This window comes from Periophthalmus magnuspinnatus, chromosome 22 (genome assembly GCF_009829125.3).
Source record: "Periophthalmus magnuspinnatus isolate fPerMag1 chromosome 22, fPerMag1.2.pri, whole genome shotgun sequence".
Classification (NCBI taxonomy): Eukaryota; Metazoa; Chordata; class Actinopteri; order Gobiiformes; family Gobiidae; genus Periophthalmus; species Periophthalmus magnuspinnatus.
Window position 1 is genome coordinate 7,104,912 of NC_047147.1, and position 13,512 is coordinate 7,118,423.

At 35.5% G+C, this 13,512-nt stretch overlaps 1 protein-coding gene across 1 annotated transcript in view; it reads right to left on the reverse strand.

Annotated features, from left to right (window-relative positions):
- Positions 1-5,766: 5,766 nt before the first annotated feature.
- Positions 5,767-13,512, reverse strand: part of LOC117390863 (M1-specific T cell receptor beta chain-like) — a 13,341-nt gene continuing 5,595 nt past the window's right edge. Inside the window, exons 4-8 of the mRNA XM_055231260.1 lie at positions 9,313-9,418; positions 7,568-7,897; positions 7,472-7,492; positions 6,326-6,432; positions 5,767-6,233 (exon numbers count right to left, since the gene is read on the reverse strand). Coding sequence (XP_055087235.1) covers positions 6,213-6,233; positions 6,326-6,432; positions 7,472-7,492; positions 7,568-7,897; positions 9,313-9,418 — 585 coding nt within the window. The 3' untranslated portion in view covers positions 5,767-6,212. The remainder of the gene's footprint in view (positions 6,234-6,325; positions 6,433-7,471; positions 7,493-7,567; positions 7,898-9,312; positions 9,419-13,512) is intronic.

Below are 13,512 nucleotides of genomic sequence, written 5' to 3' on the forward strand. Positions count from 1 at the left end.
TGTTTTGATTTGCCAGATCACCTGATTACTAAAAAAAAAATGTTTGTGTTATGTGTGCTCAGTCATTTTTAAAAACCTTTATCTTTATTTATACAGGGAGACCCATTGAGAGCCCTTAGTCTCTTTTTCATGGGCGTCTTGTTCAAAATACAGAAAAAAAAACACAACACAAAGTGTGTTACGTTTATACACATGTGAACAAAATTGTTGGTACCCTTTGGTTAATGAAAGAAAAGCTCACAATGGTCACAGACCTGATCTGAATCTGACAAAAGAAATAATAAATAAAAATTATATGAAATTTAACCAATGAAAGTCAGACACTGCTTTTCAAACATGCTTCAACAGAATGACTAAAAAAATAAACTCATGGCCTGGACAAAAATTATGGTACCTCTAGAAAAGACTGAAATTAATGTGACCAAAGGGACATGTTAATCCAAGGTGTGTCCACTAATTAGCATCACAGGTGTCTACAGTCTTGTAATCAGTCAGTGGGCCTGTATATAGGGCTACAGGTCGTCACTGTGCTGTTTGGTGACATGGTGTGTACCACACTCAACATAGACCAGAGGAAGCAAAGGAAAGAGTTGTCTCAGGAGATGGGAAAGAAAATTATAGACAAGCATGTTAAATGTAAAGGCTATAAGACTATCACCAAGCAGCTTGATGTTCCTGTGACTACAGTTGCACATATTATTCAGAAAATTAAGATCCATGGGACTGTAACCAACCTCCCTGGATGTGGCTGCAGGAGGAAAACTGATGACAAATCAAAGAGACAGATAATATGAATGGTAACAAAAGAACCCAGAAAAAAAGATTAAAGGTGAACTTCAAGCTCAAGGAACATCAGTGTCAGATCACACCATCCATCGTTGTTTGAGCCAAAGTGGATTTAATGGGAGACGACCAAGGAGGGGACACCATTGTTGAAAACAAATCATAAAAAGGCCAGATTGGAATTTGCCAAACTACATGTTGACAAGCCACAAAGCTTCTGAGAGAATGTCCTATGTACAGACACAAATGGAACTTTTTGCCAAGGCACATCAGCTTTATGTTCAGACAGTAAAATGAAGCATATCATGAAAAGAAAACTGTCCCTACTGTGAAACATGGAGGAGGCTCTGTTATGTTCTGGGGCTGCTTTGCTGCATCTGGCACAGGGTGTCTTGAATCTGTGCAGGGTGTAATGAAATCTCAAGACTATCAAGGGATTCTAAAGAGAAATGTGCTGCCAGTGTCAGAAAGCTTGGTCTCAGTCGCAGGTCATGGGTCTTGCAACAAGATAATGCCCAAAACACACAGCAAAAAACACCCAAGAATGGCTAAGAGGAAAACATTGGACTATTCTAAAGTGCCCTTCTATGAGCCCTCAACTAAATCCTATTCAGCATCTTTGGAAGGACCTGAAACATGTCGTCTGGAAAAGGCACCCTTCAAACCTGAGACAACTGGAACAGTTTGCTCATGAGGAGTGGGCCAAAATACCTGCTGAGAGGTGCAGAAGTCTCATTGACAGTTACAGGAATCATTTGATTTCAGTGATTGCCTCAAAAGGTTGTGCAACAAATTATTAAGTTTAAGGGTACCATCATTTTTTTCCAGGTCTGTTTCATTAGGTTTTTGTTTTTTTTATTCTGTTGAAGCCTGGTTGAAAAGCAATGTCTGACTTTCACTGGTTAAATTTCATATAATTTTTATTTATTATTACTTTTGTCAGATTCAAGTTATTTCTGTGACCATTGTGAGTTTTTCTTTCATTAACCGATGGGTACCAACAATTTTGTCCATGTCTGTAAGTCCATTTAAAAAAGTAAAAACAGAAGCAGATGAGTTTGTTACCATGAAATTGTGTTTGTGGCACCTAAGAATCCAATTTTGCTTGTCCTTGAAACATATTCCATCTTTGAGAAGCAAAACAGCCAAAAGCCCTTTTCCCCATTTCAGTTTTGGTGTGGCTCGTCCTTAGACTTAAACAATCATGTGACATTGTATTAAATGTTCCTGTATCATTGATTAATAGGTGAGATATTCCGGCAGTCTTAGTAGTCCCTTATAAATACATTTCATACAGTGTTGTTCTCTTCTAACAGACAGTGATGGCCAACCCACTTTTTCATAGAGAAACAGTGATGAGTTTCAAATCCATCACCTGTAATAAAACGAAGGGCTGAGTGACATAATGGATCCAACAGTTTCAAGATGAGGCTGAAGTCTGCATGTACACCACATCCCCATGATCCAAAACGGATAGGAAGGTTGCTTGCACTATTTTTCTTTAATTTATTGGGATACAATATTTGTTTCTGTAATAAAATGATCATTTAGATTTTAAACTGTTACATAATTCTGAGATGTGTTTTTTTTAAAGGATAAGTTCTCATCAAGCCAAAATCCAAGATATTTATAAGTGTTGACTCTTTCAATGGATGTACCATTTAGCGTATAAAGGTTTGTAGCTTTTGCATGTTACTGAAATGTTTTGGGGGTTTTTTGTTTGTTTGTTTTTGTTTTTTTTAAATCATATACTTAGTTGTATTTTCATTCAAAAACAGCTGAAGATTTATGAGGGAGTTTTGGATCATTAAAATCTTGTTGCAGTTTTAAAAGTGCCTGATCAGCAGAGGGAGCACTTGCATACAAAACATACATCATCTGCATATGAATCTATGTGGCTTTCTTTTAAATTGTGACCAATAGAATTAATAAATATAGTAAAAAATAGGGAGCCCAAAATTGAGCCTTGGGGCACTCCTTTACTTTACTACTGCCTAGGTTCTGTTTGAAAGATAATTTTGGAACCGACTAAAAATAATATTACTCCAGAAGTAATTTACTCTTGAGTACTCATCAACCACTATTTCTACTTAAGAAACATCTGATTAAGTTAAACTTAATGTAAAAGGACATTAAATCATGCACACTATCTGGTATATCTGGTATTTTTCAAAGAATATCACAAACTCTAGATCAGATCGGATTCAACATAAAGCTTTTGCCTCTTATAACTGTCTGATGTGTGTACTCTGCTATTCCAAGTGACTTTGCCATAACCACTTTGTATTGAGTATTTGCCAAGTGCAGCAGGTGTCAGTGACTCTGTTCTTCTGTATTAGTTTTGATTAAGTTTTTGTTCATGTTTTAAATGGGTTTGCCTCACTGTGTTCACTGACAGCACAAAAATACACTCCGCTGTCTCCAGACTCCAGGTTTTCCACTGTCAGTGTCCCACTTTCAGCATCTGGTTTTGTAACTTTCAATCTCTCATTTTTAAAATCTGTCTCAAAATCCGGTTCAGTGTATGGAGTTGTATATACAATTTGTCTAATGTTTTCTCCAGGTCTCTGTCTGTACCAGTACATTTGATAATATGTGGGTCCTTTTCTGTGGCTGCAGTCCAATGTGGCATCATCTCCTTCTTTTGTCCATAACATCTGTTTCTGCATCACATCAGCATCTGCATTAGCTGCACCTGTCGAAATTAGTTCCAGCTTAACCAATAATATATTTTTTTTTATCATTTTGTGTTGTGAAAATAACCTCACCTTTTTTTTGAGTCCAAATTAAAATGAGTAACAGCTTTAGGAGATGGTTGAGCATGTTTGTGCCTTGGGTCTATTCAAATGAAATGAGCCAGTATCCAGGTGTTAGAACTTCAATCACCTTCTATGTCCTTCTGATCTACTGAGGCTTTCTATATTTGCTATTGTTCAGTGAGTGTCCCCTGGTGGTAAGGACAAGCAACAGCCATGTCAAATCTGTCACACTGTAAGATAAGAGAGCATTAACCAACAAATCTGTCAAAACATGTTTATGACATATTAATATTGTGTTTTAAATGTCTCAATGGTCTTGGGCCTTTTTATTTTTCAGAACTGCTTTCACCCGACAAACCCTAGTGGACTCTGCGTTCTTCCTGCAGCAGTATTGAATAACAATAAGTGAAATCATTTGATGTGAATCTAAGTAAATTGGAGAATGTATAAATCATTGATGCATTAAGTCTACCACTGTATAGTGATCCTCAACATGTCTGACTGCGTGACATCTCTACCTGTAGCGTGACCTGTGCTTTCAAAATAACAACCTTTTACATTCAAGTTACATTTTCAGTGATTTTTGTTTTCTATGCCCAAGGAGCATCACTAAAACTAGGACAGGCTTGGCCATTTTTGCTTTCTGCTTGCTTTTCTCTGAAAAGAGAATCTCACCTTATAATGGTGAAACTTTTGACAGGGCTCTATATGAATGCTACATGACTGATAAGTGAGTGCCCTCTAGTGTACATAAACTATATTCATTTTGGTCGCTGTGAAGTCATGGGTTTCAGTCTCATAGCCTTTTTTTTAACCATGGATATCAAATTGTAATTTGCAATATTACATTTTATTCATTCATTCCACACTCAGTGGACTACCACCAATCACTAATGCACACATCACATGCAAACTAGACAAGGTGGATAGAGTGTCTTGCACAAGGACACAACAACAGTTTCCACTGCTGCCCCCCGTGACATCTGGTATTTCCAGAGGTCTCCAAATACTAAACAGGCCCGGCCGTGACCAGATGAGTTGGTCTCAAAACAAACATTTAAAACTAATTTTCACTTATCTTGTCCAAGACCATTCTAAAAATACTTGAAAATATATACATCGATGTACAAATCTGGCCGGGATGCTGTCTGAAGAAGTACATGCAGTCTATGTTTAAACCCAGAGAGTGGTTGCAGTTCATTGTCACATTGTCTCCCACAATTGTGACCAAATATGGAGTGTGCTCGACCACTGTCCCGTCAGTTTGACCTGTATTGTGTTCTTTTATCTAATCATTATGAAATATACAGTGATTTGTTGAAAATTACCACTAGTCTAAAGAAGAAAAATAAGACACTTTTTATGTGTGAAAGTGTCCATTGTTTGGAGTGGGCGTTTCATAGCAGAAAACCAGGCTTTAAATGAGTGACAATACTGAAACATGGTGATTGGATGAGAGATACAGGGTTGTGATTCCCTAAAAGATACATGAAATAATGTGATTGACTAGATTCAAAGATCTAAGTTTGTGATTGGTTGAAAGTCAGAGGTTGGTGGTACTCAAGGTCTAGTCTTCAACAGTTTGTTCTCCTTGTATAGTCCTAATTAACTATAGTAATGATTTAGATGTATTTTAGACCAGGTTTTGTCCTGGTTCATACCAGATACTTGTTACTTTTGGGCATGGCCTAATAATATAAGAGACTATATCAGCTGTTTTTGTGAGCTTGTGTTGCTCTTGCTGTGTAGATAGAGGTCAGGTTAGCAGCTGCAGTGGGTGGGGCCTGTTGTATGGGGGCGGGGCTTATTGTTATAGTGGAATGTGACCTTTTGCAGCTGCAGTGACCGCGTCCTGTCTCCTGCACTTTCACAAAACGCCTCTCACGTCAACAACTGCTTCAACCGGGTTTTTCCGATACCACAGTTCACTTCCTGTAAGAACATGTGACTTTACATTAACTGACTTCAAAACTTTGCAAGAAATTTGACATTAATGTGACTTTTAATACTGTTTTAATTAAAGGGCTACATGCATTTATGAACTGATATTACAGTTTCTTTATCTTCTGAGTTTGTCTTCTTATTTGAACCATTTCTCTACAACTGCAGTAATTTAAAACCATTGAGATTCATTGTTATATTTTATTTATAATGCATGATCAAAACAACATGTAGAACAATGATTGTATATTTTCATACATGTAAAGCTAATTTTTGAGTGGCTTTTTAGACAACATGCAAAGATGTATTTTATCAATACAACACAACTCACAAATATACATTATTTACATCTTAGCATTAACAGTATTAGTCGGGGATTGAGGGCAGTTTATTTGTAACCAAACAGAGCCACAGCTTCTACTTAGACCTCAGCTATATTGACTTTTTTCAGAAACAAATTACATAATTTTATGATTTACAGTCACAGTTCACACCCCATCATTAGGACTTATGTTACATCTCATTTCCTCTTTTTACAAACATAAATCACAAAAAAGTAAAATCAGTATATTATCATGAAGCAAATGTGAACCAGCTTTGGTAAAGAAAAAGGAAACAAAAAGCGGTTTAACTGTTTCTATTGTGTAGTCAGCCATGTACATGCATTAGATTAACTATTTCACAAGCAGAAACTAACAATTAGCACTGACTGCATGTGCTTGACCTCTTTCACTGTTTTCCGATTGTTCCCTAAAATCAAAACCAAGACATTTATATTAGATTTCAAACACATTTAATCATTGCTGTTTATTTGATTCTCTTTTATATGTTGTGAGACTGACCTGAAGTTTCCAGACCAAAGCCCCCACAAACACTCCATAGACGAGACCTTTGAGGATCAGAACAGTGTACGACAGTTTGGCAGCTTGAGTGGTCTTCATATATTTTTCTGAGGAATTAAATAATACGTATATTATGGGAACACTAAACCAGTAACCAACTAGAGATATCAAATGTTAGTGTTAGTGGTTTGTTGTTTGATGCCAGTCAATTGTAACTGTTGAATCATAACTGAGATAATGTTAAATTAATGTGATTTCAGTATGAACACTTCACCTTTAGGTATACTTTTTTGGTATGTTTTGAATGTATTTTTGCTTCTAAACTTCTCACAGTTATAATTTGTTTTTAAATTTTACTTTTATCTGAACTCAGTGAAGCTAGCAATAATCGATAAACAAACCACATCTGAACAGATCTTGAACTCTGCTCACTAAGGTAAAAAACTAAACCAGCATCAACCAAGTCTACATGTTTTTGGGAAGATTATTTCTATTGTGAGCTTAAACTAGTTCTAAACCAGAAATCAACCTGGACTAAACCTAGACTTGTTTAATCCTGGATTAAACCAGTTCTAAACCTGGACTAAAACAAGACTCATGCTGTATTAATGTGGTTCTTTGGAACTTGGGATTCTGAGATGAGATGTCAGTGTTTGCATGTTTGCATTCATGCGCCTTTATCTCAGAAAGTCGCTATTGTGAAGTCACTGTCAATAAAATCACTCAGTCCGCTGATTTAATAGTGTGTACAAGAGCTAAGCAATAAGAGTTTATTTATTTACTTTAGCTACTTAATGTTACATCGGAATTAAACATTTGTAGTGTCAGTTCTTTCCTGTGGAGATCTGTTGCTCTTATGATATCAATAACTGACAGTTAAGCCCTAAAGATAATCACTTTTACTCAATCAAATGTGTTAGATCAATTAACAGATTGGCTGATTTTCATTTATCTCCATACAGCAGATAACTTCAGGTGCAGAAGTTGGGCAGAAGGTTTTGCTCGAGTTCCTGAGTTGTTCTGAATTGTGCGAGCATTTTTGTGCATTTTTCTACTCAGAAACACATTTTCCAGAGTTCCACTGAACCACATGGACACAGCATCAGATTTGCAGTTACTAAGACAACGAGTGCAAAGTATACATACCCCGTGAGATGGCATTTTTCCCTGTAGAGACAAAGATGATTTAGAACCAAATACCTGACATATTTATTTATCTTATTCAAACTCATTTATACTCACCTTCAATGCCCTTTATCTCATCAAAGTGATCTGTGTTGTTAAACTTATTGAAAAAGAGCACATTACATTTGAAAGTGTTTGTCGGGTTGTACCACTTTTCCCTTGGGATCATGAGCCGGCTGGTGATCGTGTAGTACTTGTCTTTCCTCTGCGGGACGCTGTCTGTAGAGACCCCATTTTCAGCTTTGTCTCCATTAATGAGCCAGGTAACAGTGACATGGTCTGGGTAGAAGCCACTGGCCACGCAAACCAGGGTCCTGCTTCTGGGACCCTCTTTTTCTGATGGTTTGAAGATTTTAACTTTTGGTTCGGTAATGTAAATGTTTGGCTCTGAAAAGATGAGACAATTAAGAGGAATACTTTTGTAACTGAAATTTAATCAAAATATGAGCATAATGGTGTAATTCACAAAGCCGATATAAGACTGAGTGGCCCTGGTTACACCTATTTAGGGTAATAAGTAAGTATTTTAAGTATTTTTACAGCAGTATCTTCATATTTTTAGTCTGTCTTTTATAACCAAAATCATGCAAATCAAAGACAAATTGAACAAGATAAAAGTTACATTTATTTATGGTTTGAATATTGCACATTTTGAGTCTTGGCACAGATGCTGAAGGCTTAAATCATCTACTACATGTATGATTCATCAGTCACAAATAATTTACACTATAGCCAGTGTTCTCATAAAAGTAAATGTGTTTATACTTTTTATCAGCCAGTATTTAGATTCAAATTTTTTCTATACCCAAAACGGGCACTACAGGTTCCTCCACCAATGTAGGCTACATGCAACTAGGCAACTATTATTTTTTGCTGAAGTTTATATTTTTTTTTTTTTTTTTTTTTTTTTTACAAATTTACAACGTTAAATTATTGAGACATATTTTTTATTATTTTGGTTGTTTTTACCTAAGACAATAATCTCCGAAGTAAGCCTCTGCTTGGTAGTTCAGAGTTATACATCTGAACACTAAGAACCTATTTCAGTACTAGACCACATAAACTGGGCAATGAGCCAAAAATATTCACTGTAGCACCTTTTTCACTAACAGCTGTATTTTTCTGCTACCAACTTTGTTCATCAACTTCAAAAATTTAAATTAGGAGATTCTATAATGACAAAATTACATGAGAACTTAATCATCTTATCACTAAAAACATTGCTACTATATTTTTCTTACCTAAAACGGTGAGTCTGGTGCCGGCTCCAAAGTGAGCTTCACTGAATGTACACAGAGCAACTCAACTATTCAAAAACCACCGACTTATTATCTCTCTGCATCACTGAGCTTTTTTTTTTTTTTTTTTTTTGCAAATTTTGACAATTTTTAATAGGTAGATGGCAAATTTGATAGATCTATATATAAGATATCAAAAATGGTAAAGGCATAGTTTAGTCTTTCCTTACCTAAATTGGTTAACTTGATTCCTCCACCAAAGTATGCTTCATTGGAGCCAAAGTCAAAGTGAATTAGCTTAGTGTCCAGCCCAGCTCATGAACAAATCAAATACCTATATTTTTATTTTAAGAATATTTATTATGGCTTTCAGTGCCACATATAAATGACAAAACTTAACTAAAACCGTCAGTTTGGTTCCTTGCCCAAAGTAGGATTTGTTGTCACATTGAAGTAATATGGCGCATCAAACTACCCTATTTTGTGTAATTGTAAAACTATTTCCAAAGTGATGCATTCAAACCAAAATACAATAAAAAAAACACAATAATTATTCATATTTACCTTGAACAATGAGCCTGGTGCCTTGTCTGAAGCAGACAGGTTGAGAGTTGGTCTCAGTGCCTTTCGTGCAGATCAAAACTGACACTTGAAAATCTCTCACCCTCTTCTACTTTGCAAAATTGAATCCATTCTAAAACAAAACCTCATGGCTGTGTCTATAATTGTAAAAGTTTAAAATGTTAAAAACTTTAAAGCTGTTGAAGCTAATCCACAAGATCCAGATGCTTCATGTCGTCATGTTGCACAGTTTTTACTCAATTGATTAGAAGTCTGTTTGTGATACTTAATTTATTACAATAATTCATTCATTAAACATTTAAAAAATGCCCAAAGGAAAATAAAGTCCATATTTTAGATGTATTTCTGTGACATATATTAGGCTTCCAGATATTAAAGTCATAAAAATCTGTATTTGTATTATAGCCCAGTGTCTTCAGTGAGAGCAGTGTCCCGTTCAGAGAGGGGAGTGTCCATGTGGGTCCATCCTGTCCCTCTCTGCTCCTGTCCCAGTACAGTCAGTGCAGCCCTGTGTGAGAGCTCAGAGGTTTTTGTACAGCGTCTCTATAGGAGTGTAACACGGTGCCCCCTGTCCCCACGATGAAAACACTTCATACAAAAAGCTCTGCTCCTCTCAGACACAAAAGAGAGAGAGAGGAGCAGCTGTGACAAGCAAACACAAAGTAGAAACACAAGTCAATAAAAACATATAGAGGCATTTTTAAGAACAAGAAGTGACATGTTTCCTGACCACACCTCAGATCCAATCAGATACAAGAGGCAAAGATCTACATCACAACTTTAGTGCAAGCTTTGAATAGACTTCTTCACTTTATAGACAAACTATGTTTGGTGGGTGGCATCTGTAAGAAGTCAAAATCACAAGAAATGCTCATTTGAAATGCATGCTTTACATATGTAAATGTAAATCAAGGTATAGTTTGTAAAGAAGTTGTTTTGTTTTTGTTTTGTTTTTTTCAAACGCATAATTTGTTGCTAAAAGATAATCTATTTATTTAAATTTTATACATGAAAACCGCAAACAGAGGAAACAAAGTTCATGAAATCTACAACTAAAAATTTATAAATACAAAAATACAGTGACTGGGTTAACCCTATCACATGTGTAATTATAGACTTAATGTAAATGTAATCATGTTTCCCCCCAACAGAGGTCAGTGTCTTCTCACTTACAGCTGTTATCCTTTCACATCTAAAGACAATACATTGATGTAATCTCACTTTGAATAGTTGCATGGATTACATTACATTAGTTGTATCCATCATTATAACAAGACAGTGACATTGTACATTGTGTCTGTTGCGTGTGAAAGACACCTGCTGGCTTATCTCACTTTTGTGGCTTGTCTGCTCATTCATTTCATGTATGTTACATCAAAGCTTCATATTAAAACAAATACTGCCATCATTTATGTTTATATTTAACTATTCATGATTCAGTCTGCACTATTCCTATTCTTGAAAACATGTAAAGGTATTTTTAACTATGTTCAATGTTTTACGTTTTTGTGGCTTTCTGTGTCACTGTGCTTGGCTGGTAGCGCAGTAAAACACAGCTGAATCCTCTTTTGTCACATTATTTATGATCAGGATGGAGTCATGCCCAGACGGCCTTAATACAGTGAATGTAGATTTGTCAAAAAAAACACTCAATAGAGGATGCCTTTAACAACGGAATACGCCCCCAACTGCACTGCTACTACCAGTGGATAATGACGTATCTGACTATCAACCATGAACTCCAAACTAATGGAGAAATAAGCAGAGTTGTTGGCACTTGCAGTGATATAGACACTGATAGTTTCACCATGTATCCATGATCTAAATATAGAAAACTGAAACAAAAGCATGTGCTGGAGTCTAATGGGGATTACTCTTTAACTCTTGCCTTGTAAATCACAATTGTCTTCTAATTGTCTTCTTATTTCTAATGTGTGGACAAACTCGGAATGACTTGCCTGGGATCCAGAATACACCCTTCTTCAATAGTCTATAATGTGAATGTGGTCACTCGTCAGCTTTTGATTCAGTAGATCATAAAATCCTGTTCAAGCGCCTGAAGCATATTGGACTTAACAGTGCTACATGGAATTGGTTCCAAGATTATCTTTCAAACAGAAGCCAGTAGTACCTGGGGGACTTCAATTTTTAAACTTTAAGCATAGGAGTGCCCCGATATAATATAAAATCTCATGTTTGGAGTCTAAAAACTGGCTGCACTAAAAAAAAGCTTTTGGTTATTTTCCTTCCCATAAAAATTAATATATTTCAAGTACATACAAAACTGTATACTTTGGTGTCACAAATACAGTTGAATAATCTGATAAGAAAGATGTATACTCACACCTGTTTTAATGTTTTAAGTTGACTTGTGTTATTTGTTTTATTTGTATTTTTCTGTATTTTAAACAGGGCGCCCATGAAAAGGAGAGTCTGAGTGCTCTAAATGGCCTGTCCCTGTATAAAGAAAGATAAATGAATGAAAATGTGATTGACAGGTGGTTTTTCCAAACAAGCTCCTTTACAAGGAAAAAATAAAGGAGACAAAATATATCACAGGGACTGAAAAACATTGGAGATTTCTGTAGAATGAGCAAAGCACTAAAGTCTGTCAGAGGTGACAGAAATGTGATTTTTGTTGTAAATGTTAGGTGACCAATGATCTCCTTCATTTCACATGCATCACTGAAAAAAGATGGATCTGATTGTATGATCTGATTGTATGATCTGATTACACGGCAATGGCTTGAGACGTGGGATCCAGACTTATACAGAGAGATATCATTCTGAATTTGCAAAATATATTGACACCTTAGAAATGTTATATATTATACTATAAATACTAAATCCAACATATCAATCAATATGAGCTTTAATGTGTATTGCCCGTTTCCAGTTCTAGTTCCCTGAGACCATAGGCTAAAAGACGCAAATACACGCTAATATGTCACCTGTTTGCTTATCTTATATTTGTGGGGAGCATTTGGCAGTTTATTTCATGTACTTATTCCTATAATATACATTAAAAATGAATGCTCATCATTGATGTTTACTCCCATTCATTGAAAAATGCAAATCACATTTTTAGAAACACCTTTTTATTCAACTTTTTTCTATTTGCCATGTTTTTGTTAAGGTTTTGTGGCTGTGTGTGTCACTGTGCTCGACTGGTAGTGCAGTAAAACACAGCTGAATCCTCTATTGTCAGATTATTCATGATCAGGGCAAATTCAAACACAGTCGGTCTTACTAGAGTAAATCTAGATTTGTCAAATGTGCTCTCAATAGTGGCTCTATCTTTACCAACAGAATACGCCACCAACTGCATGCTACTCTCTGAAATACTCTGTTTGTACCAGTACATGTAATGATAGTCATTTTGATCATGAGTACAAAGAGAAGCTGCAATTTCTCCAGTGTTGTACAGCAGATGTTCAGGCTGTTGGATATTCAGGGGAAAGCAGACATCTGAAAAACAAAAGACACACATTAAAATACAGCAGTTATATTGGTAATGGTGAATTATGTTTTTTTTTCTTACTAGTAAAGATTAAAAGCAAAAGAGGACTTAATTGGATTGTCGCCATAGTTATTACCAGCACCCAACAGCTATCACTATACTGTACTGTGTATTGTGCCACTGTTGCTCCTCCTCTATAAGATGAAAGTACAGCCTTTTCACAGTGGGAGCTCCTTTTTTTGTCCCATCCTTCACCTTGTAGTGATGTCAGCTCTTGGGACCATGTTCAGTTATAAAGACGTATATAAAACACAGACGATCTGATATGGATATATTATTTAACAAGCAATATCAGATTTTTATTTATTATCCAATATTTTTATTTGTAAAAACTTTTAGTTTAGTGCATACTGCTCATTGCAGTAAAACAAAATATTTATTTAGTTTTTATTTAGTTTAAGTTTATAATTTTCCTTCCTTGTTGGACACAGGCACCAGATCATGGCATAGAGGTAATTCCAGTTATAATGATAACTTGCTTTTATGATTAGACTAATACATTTATTTTGTTAAATAAATCCTTAAACTGAAGTTTTCATCCAATTTGGATGGACTTTTTTTGTTGTTGATGTAGAGGTATTCCATTTTAGAACTCACCTCTACGAATTCATATATATATATATATATATATATATATATATATATATATATATATATATATA